Source organism: Gavialis gangeticus, unplaced genomic scaffold, assembly GCF_001723915.1.
Source record: "Gavialis gangeticus isolate Ggan-Ray unplaced genomic scaffold, GavGan_comp1, whole genome shotgun sequence".
Lineage (NCBI taxonomy): Eukaryota > Metazoa > Chordata > Crocodylia > Gavialidae > Gavialis > Gavialis gangeticus.
In genome coordinates, this window is record NW_017729024.1 from 166,865,956 (window position 1) to 166,874,401 (window position 8,446).

General features: G+C 52.9%; 1 protein-coding gene across 1 annotated transcript in view; it reads left to right on the forward strand.

The window, feature by feature from the left end:
• The window catches only part of KIAA1161 (KIAA1161 ortholog), a 12,133-nt gene extending 6,303 nt beyond the window's left edge, over positions 1-5,830 (forward strand). The window contains exon 2 of the mRNA XM_019518291.1: positions 1-5,830. Coding sequence (XP_019373836.1) covers positions 1-683 — 683 coding nt within the window. The 3' untranslated portion in view covers positions 684-5,830.
• The last annotated feature ends 2,616 nt before the right edge of the window (positions 5,831-8,446 follow it).

The following is an 8,446-nucleotide window of genomic DNA, read 5'->3' on the forward strand; positions in this document are numbered from 1 at the left end:
GGTACACCGAAATGGCCATCCCCTTCTACGAGCTGGCCGAGGTTCGTGTCGGCTACCAGTCCCAGAACATATCGTGCTTCTTCCGCATCATCGACCGCGACTCAGTGTGGGGCTATGAGCTCGGCCTCAAGTCCCTGATCCCGACCGTGCTCACCATCAGCATGCTGGGGTATCCTTTCATTTCGGCGGACATGATCGGGGGCAACTTTTTCCCGAACAAGACAGAAGGAGCTGTTGAAATCCCCGACCGGGAGCTGTACATCCGCTGGCTGGAGCTGTCGGCCTTCATGCCCTCCATGCAGTTCTCCATCCCACCCTGGCTCTACGACAAGGAGGTGATCGAGATTGCGCAGAGGTTCATGGAGCTGCACGAGTCCCTGGTCGCCCCCCTCCTGCTGGAGCTGGCCGGGGAGATCACGGACACGGGGGACCCCATCATACGGCCCATCTGGTGGATTTCCCCCAGCGACGAATCTGCCCACAAAATTGACTCCCAGTTCCTCATCGGGGACACGCTCATGGTGGCCCCCGTGCTGGAGCTGGGCAAACAAGAGCGTGACGTGTACCTCCCTGCCGGGAAATGGCGCAGTTACAAAGGGGAGCTGTTTGAGAAGACCCCGGTCCTGCTGACAGACTATCCCGTCGACCTGGATGAAGTTGCTTATTTCCTCTGGGTGTCTTAACGGGCTCCCCCATCGGCTTCCAACTTCGGGATAACCATGCCTTACCTTAGGGTTTTGAACCAATAATAATTCTAATTGCACACTTTATTTGGAGTGGGGAGGGGAGCGATGTGGAGAGGAATGGAGAAATGAATTGGACCTGCCTTGAGTATTTTTTTAATCAGTGGGACAAGTTCTGATTTGGGTTGACAGTTTCCTTAAATATCTCTTGATCAATGCAGAAGGAAAGATAACCGTGTCCTTCGACACATGCAGGAAGCGAAGACCTCGGTAGCGGTTCAAGAGGTGACTGTATCTTATGGCTGGTTGCGGTGCAGCAGGAATGTTCCTTGGATTCACTTGTTCTCCATTTGGAAATGTGCAATGCGCCCATACACCTCCCTCATCTATGGGGGAAAGCCCCGTAGTCTCCGTCTTTCTAAAAGGCTGCATGCTTCAAGATGAAGCAGGGATCCCATACTGGGGTTTGTCATCTCTCAGCTCACTGCCCCTGCCCAAATCCAGGGCAGACGCCAGGAAGTTTGATGCTCGTGAAGTGCAGCCTTTGGATTTGGTGCAAGTGCCATAGAGACAGCCCCGATCCCAGGGGTAAAGACAACTTTAAAGGGGAAGGGGGATACATCGAGCCTGGGAGGATTGCTACGGCACAGCCAGCCTTAAGTTTTATAATGTGGCAAATGACTTTTTCTTTTTTTAAAGAGGATAAAGCTAGCTATATTTTTTGCTTAGTCCAGTGTTGGACTGGACTGACAAATGCTCTATATATTCCCCCTTCTCTCGGGTACCAGGCAGGCCCAGGATACCCGACTTACCTGCAGGTATTTTAACTGTCCAGACTGCACATAACGGCAGCCACGTTGTTCCATCCCAGCCGGTTGCTAGCACCTGCTGTCAGGCTTTTTGCTTGCGTGACTCTGCTGCAAATGTTGCTCTTCATAGAGTGAGGACATTTATAACGTGTATCCTATTTTTGTAAGGAAGCAAAAAGGACTGCGGTGTTAATGTGCAGGGGTTTGGGAGTGAGGAGGTTTCTTCCCCCCTTTTTTTAAAGATGTGCTTGTAGCCCAGTTGCTGACAGAGGAATGGCCTGATGGCAAACAGTGCAGAGGTGCACGTGCAACTTTGCTAGAGCCTGCTGTGTTTGAGAGAGCAGCAAAGAGCTCCCACCATCATTTTTGCTGACAACCAGGCTACCAGCAGGGATAGAAAATGGATGTGTGCCCCAAAGTGCTGTGCCAGTCATCAGGCATTTCCTATAGTTTGCAAGGAAAAGTTCTCACACACAGTAAAATTAAGCTAATATACCAGAAATGTCTCAGGAATGAGTTAGGGAATATCACACTTGTATTGAAAATGCCTGTTCCCTTATCCCAGATATTTCGAAAGAGCCTGACCCTCAAGAGACCCTAAATGAAGTGGATCGGTGGATGGATGCTGAGTATTTCTGGAGCCTTCAAAATGACCTTGTGGATTCCTTTGAATAGAAAGGCACTCTTTTTTTAATAGAAAGCCACTCTTTTAAAATGAGATATTTGACAACCTGCGTCTTAAATTGAGTTAAAAAAAAAAAAGAAGGAAAAAGCTGTCCTATGCACCACGCAGAGGCTGTATCTAGGAAACGGCCTTTCTTTATTGCCTTGGGTTTCTTTTCTTAAGCTGAGGGTCAGCAGATTGTGGTGCATCTTAAATTCAAGGGGAGGTCTGATATTTGAAGGAACATGGTCGCGGCTGAACCACTCAGCTTTGCAACACCTCCCGCTTACCCCCGAGTGAAAGGCAGAGCCCCGCGGCCCGTCATCTTGGCGTCCTGCGCACTGGCCGGGCCCACCGGGATGGGGGCCTGGAGCTGGCCACAGAAGAGAGGAGATTGGCTTCGGCCACATGCTCCGTGCATCTGTCTCAGATTCAAATGTGTAAGGAGCACAGAGCAAGGCCTCCACTAGCAATTTATTGCAGAAAAATTTGAACATTGCCTGCTTCCATCTGTGTCCGCGATGGTCCGTTTCAGACTCTGAGAATATGCTGAAGCTACACCTCAGAGGTAACCCTCGGTCCATCTCCTGATCAACCGAGGCTTGTTGAACGGTTTATTCCCATTCATCTTGGGAGTCGTCGAGAAGAACGAGGCTTGGCCACAGAGTCCTGGCTCAGCTGAAGCTCTGAGATCCTGGTCACAAGTTTTAGGGTCTCTGTATAAGGTGCAAAGAGCTACCACTGGATGTAAAATATCTCTTCCCTTCCCTTTTTGTTGACTACAGCTTTGCATCATGACTCCCTGGGCGCTAGCCACTGTGGATGCATGCCGCGTTTGCAGAGGGCCTGGGCTGCACTGGTGGGGACGCAACTCCTTTTACCAGACTGTGAGTGTGCCTGAAACAACAACGTGACGGTTGTCACCAGTGCAGAAGAGCTGGAGGGCGGGAGGAAGCGGCAGGGTGAAGAGGGATTTCGGGGTTGGGGAGCACTTCCCGTTTCTTCTGGACAGCTGGAAAGTGCCACCAGGTCAATAGAAAGGTCAGAAGAGTCAGATACTGAAGGTCTCACTCTATACACGACTCCTCCGAGGGGGCTGAAGTCCGAAAGCACAACCCAGCGTCACCAGATTCCTGAATGAACCACAAGCTAAAACACCCTGATATAAAGACCGACTGAAACTCCAGCTCAGTTTACAGCTGCATCTCAGTTGTGTGGGTTGGCCAGGAAGTGTGGATGAGCTAAAAGATGTGAAGCTGGTGATGCCAGATCCTGCTGGCTGTGCCGAAGAGACCTATACGCTTCTTTGGGCACCGTGGGAAAGATCCGGGTGACAAACTGACCCGACAACTTGTCACAGGTTGAATACTTCCGCCTTCCCCTTGGACCTGCCCTTATCCTTCTCCCCTCGCCCTGGAAAGAAAGAGCTCTGTTACTGAAAGTTTAAATTCCTGCTCTTCATTTAACTAAACCTTTTTATGAATCAGTACACTTTATAGAGCCCCTTTATTTTTCTAAATGCCATTGCACTCATGAGAGTTTAACTCTAGCTGCTAGGAAGTTGCAGAGGAAATCACTGAAGATGTGTCATAGGCCACGAACCAGTGACATCCGTTATTTCAGACCCAGGCTTTGGAAAAGCCTCTTAACCCTGGTTGTGTCTAGCCTTGGCATTGCCACGCAGAATTCATTTCACTGGTCGTCTCCTCCAGACACTGCGAACAATACAGAAATGGCTCAGCTCCTTAACGGTGCTGAGCAACCCCCTTAGGACGTGATTGTCGAGCCCATTGTCTTGATTTTCACCTCCCTGTTCTGCCCTAGAGCACGTTGGCCCGTTGGAGATGATTCCTACCCAACTGCGCGCGGCTGCTGTCAGCGTGGCCTGTGATGTGAATTCTGTCGCAGCGTTAAAGAAGGACGAAGAGCTATCATTTCTTCTTGGCTGGCAGTGCCCCAAACAGGGTTGATTTCACTAAACACACACAAAATCTGCAAAAGAGATGGAGTGGGGTGGATTGGATGTGCCTTTTGCAACACAGGGCTCTAAAGCCAGTGCCCTCGCACCTGGTGCTGCAGAGCCACAGTTGGACGTGACACACGTGTGACTCCCTTCGAAGGCTGTTGGGTCAATTCAGGGTTGCAAGTCAGACGCTGATAAGTTTTGTGGTGTTTTTAACCGCTTCTCTAACTCTTAATTCCTTCCCTACTCCATTGTGCACGGTTATCATTTATACAGACCTTCAGGAGAACAAAGGGAAGTCTAACAATGCCTGTCCATCTGCCACAACGCAGTGGGAAGAGTCTCGTGAGCGGTGACTACCTAGGTTTTCGGCCTTGTCTGTGTAACGGGCAGTCCTGGCCACTGTCAGACGGCCGGTGTGTTTGTGTGCACACTCAGGGCTTCTGTCCGCAACATGCAGCCTCCGTGCCCCAGCGTGGGAGGAGGATCACGGCAGCCGGCAGAAGCGCGGGAGTCTGCGTGTGCCTTCTGCTGTCTGCTGGGCTTTCGCCGAAGCTTCCTCCCTTAGGCAGAGGCAGAGTTTTGCATGGCGGTGTTGAGTGTGGACACTCTCCGTCTTAGTAGCCAGTCTTGTGCTAGATCGGGCCGGAGGTGACTTTTACACCAAGATTTCCAGTCCAAGTCCTTCAGGCCCTTTTAGCTACTGTCTGTGGAACATGCACAGCAGCTTCATAGAGAAACTAGTTGTTTTCTCCCCCACTTTTATTCTTTCAAGTATTAGGAGACTGAGCCTAATGGCCCATCCCGCAGTACAGAGCACTGGGGGTGGGAATCTCCCTACGTTTGAACAGAAAAGACCCGTGTTCAGGAGCGGCATGTGGAAGGTCGCTCTCTCTCCTGGGGTCAGGGCGCACTCCCTTTGCTATCACAGGCACTGCAAGGGAGATGGGCACTGCCCCTAGCTCCCTTGTCGTGAATATTGGGTAGCTCCCCAGTGGAGTCCAAGTGATGCAAACAGGTCTAATGTGCTCATGAGTGCCCGGGTCACTCTCCCTTTCAGCCTCTGCTCTCTGGAGATGGGCATGAGGGACATGGCTCGGACCCAGTGCATGGCAGATAAACTTTTATAGTGTTGCCCAGAGAATGCTCCACAGCCCAGATCCGAAAGGGGTATAGGCATGGATATGGTTCCTGTGGTTAACTAAGCATGGCCATGTTTCTGCATTGCCATAATGCTGGGACAGTCCAGAAAAATCACCCCAAACTCCCGCTGATTTACACCCCAAGGGAAGGTTTGCTTGACCAGGGCAAGCGCCACAGGCAGACTGGCTGCTGGGAAAAGAGCATCAGTATTTGTGGTTACAGGGACAGATGGCTCAGCGGTGCCAGCAACATGTGCACGTCTGCTGGCAGGCTGGCTGCCGAATAGGGGTATTAACAGGCAGAGCAGACCATAAGGGAAGGACCTGCACAGAGCCCTGTACTTCCAGAGCCCAATTTTCCTCACCCCTCCATCCTGAGACTGCCTTGTTCCAGATGGATGTTGCTAACTCTAACCAAATCTGGAGGGAAACCTTGGCTTTTTGTTTAAAGTTGATTTTTTTTATTTTTTTTTTTATTTTTATTTTTTTTTTTAGTATCGATGGGGTCATACAATCAACGCTGTATCATGCTTCAAACCGCTCTGTTTGGAATAAAAGACACTTTCACATGCTGGGCTTCTCTCCGTGCTTCCCCGGGAGGGGTGGTCGTCCCCGCAGCCTTGCTGCTGTCTCCTGGGAGGGTTGGCGCTGTAGCTGCCTGGGCTCCTGTCTAACTTGCTTTTCAAAGACGTCGGCATGCTTGGAAGTGAGTCTCCGGCTCCCAGCCTCTCCCAGCCTTGGCGTCCCGTTCGTTCACTGGCCGGACTGCTTCAGAGCACTGGATCGGCTTCTTTCCTCTGCACATCAGCAGGAAGGGGACGGGGATCCCAGACTCAGGGGCCATTTCCTTGCAAATCATCAACTTCTGGGTGCTGCTTACCAGATTTTGGAGGCCTGGGTCTATCGGGTCCGTGTGTCCAAGGCTGTGTCTGCACCCAAGAGCCCTTGATTTGTATAGAGTAAGGGTGTCAAACTGGTTTGCACCCCCCAGGCCAGATTTGGACTGCAGGGCTCCTTACCAGCTTCTTCCAGACCCACCTCCGGCCACGGAGAGCCATAGGGATTAATGCAGCGGTCGCTCACCCTGCTGCTGAAACACCACCCCAACAGGGCTCCACACCCCAGCTTCTGGTGGCAGGCTTCACCTCCCGAATTCGCAACCCCTCCAGGGGCCTGCAAGCCAGATGACATTGCTCCACAGGCAGGGCCCAGCCCGCATATTTGATGCCCCGGATGTGGAGGGGTTTTTTGCCCTCCTACCCTTCTTTTCCTGCTTTCAATGGCGGGCACCTTCTACCCTTCTCAGCAAGGTAGGCAAGCACATTGCACGGCCCTACAGGCAACCTCCAGGCTACTTAACAGGGGGAGAAAGGCAAGCAAGCAGCAGTGCAGAAGGAAACCCAGTTCAACCACTTCACCATCCTCCTTCCAAGCCCTTCTTAGACCTGCCCTTTGCTGTGCTGCCTGCAAACCCTGGACATCACTTGTCGCTGGTGCACGGTGCCTATAGATAAAGCCACCAATTGGGCCAGCACCATCCTGACCCAGGTGGCTTCCCTGTGCTCCCCCACCTCTTTGCAGCCACGTGTGACAGCTGAACTTGAGGCTCCCTGGGGCAGGGACTGTCAATTCGGTGTTGGCATCTTGCACAACAGGCTCCTCGCTGGCGACTGGAGTCCCTAGGGCCTGATCCAGCACAACCAGCATGAAACACAGGAGGGAGATCCGAGGGGGAGCTGAGTCTTGAGGCTACTGGTCTGAGGAGGGGTGTTTCCTTCTCTTCCTTCTCCCTAGCCAGTGTCATAGAAATCATAGAGAAGCAGGGCTGCAAGGGACCTCCATCGGTCATCTAGTCTGGTGGTCTCCAAACTTTTTTGAGCACGCACCCCTATCAGTAAAAAATTTTTGAGTGCGCACCCCCAATATATGTATATTTATAGAAATAGAAATACAAGTTCTAATATTTCCTTCCCGCACCCCAATGGGTTGTCTTGCGCACCCCCTGGGGGGTGTGCACCCCACTTTGGAGACCACTGCTCTAGTCCAGCCCCCTGCCTGAGGCAGGATCAGCCCTGTCCAAACCATCTCAGACAAACCCATTGGCCAACCTCTTACTGAAACTACTGACACAAGACATCACACCCAGCCCTGCCATAGGGAAAGCAGGGGGACTGCGGCAGCCAACGTCCTGCTGCTGCAAAAGGTGGTCAATATATGCACGAGAAATCCCAGGTAGAGGCCATGCCTCCCTCTGCAGAGGAAGGCAACCCCCACCCCGACCACCACCACCAGTCTGTACCAGTCTGACCGGGGGGAAATTCCTTCCTGACCCCAAATGCAGCATAGGTCTGACCCTGAGCAGAGGGGCAAGACCCTCTAGCCAGGACCCTCCAGGTCTGAGGCCCAGCAGGAGCACTGGCCCAGTCCCCATCCCCAGCTTGGGCTGCAGCAGCACCCAGTGCCTTTGAGGAAGGCTTAAAAACTCGCTCTGACGCATGAAGCAGCAAGGTGAAGGGGGGGCAGAATTCCCTCCCAGCCCCACGCAGCAACCAGCACAGCCCAGAAACCTGGGTCATCCCCATAGCAGAGCACAGGCATCGTTGCACCCAGATCATCGCTGCCCAGTGGCTGCCCAGCCTCTTAAACACCTCCGGTGATGGAGAGTCCACGGCTTCCCCTGGGCAGTATCCTGTCCCACGTACGTGGCGTCACGCTGTGCAGGGCAGCAGGGTGGGTCATGGAAGTGGGAGAGCCTGAATTCATGCCCCCAGCGGGCACTGGTGGGAACATGTTTGCCAGCTTCCTCGGAGCAGGATGCACCAGGAACGGCTGCACACCTACCTAGCCCCTGGCAGCTTTGGGCTAAAGGCTTGGGAGATTTGGGTGCCTGCCAACCCTCATGAGCCTTCTGCTTGCTTGGGCCGGGAGTATCTGTGCCCCTGTGTGGAGCGCAGGAAGGTGGGGACAGCTGGTACCTGCAGCTTCTTCCACCCCCCAAACCAACCAGCTCTGCACACCTTTCTAGTGATCTACTGAGCAACCAGAGGGATCTGGGGGTAGAGTCTAAATGGGGCAAGAAAGGCTGCGGGAGAGCAAGAGCAGCTGTAGGCACCGGTTCAGCTCAGTCTCCCTTGCTAGGAGACAGGTGCTGGGTGGGCAGCATGGGGGACGGTGCCTTTAAGAGA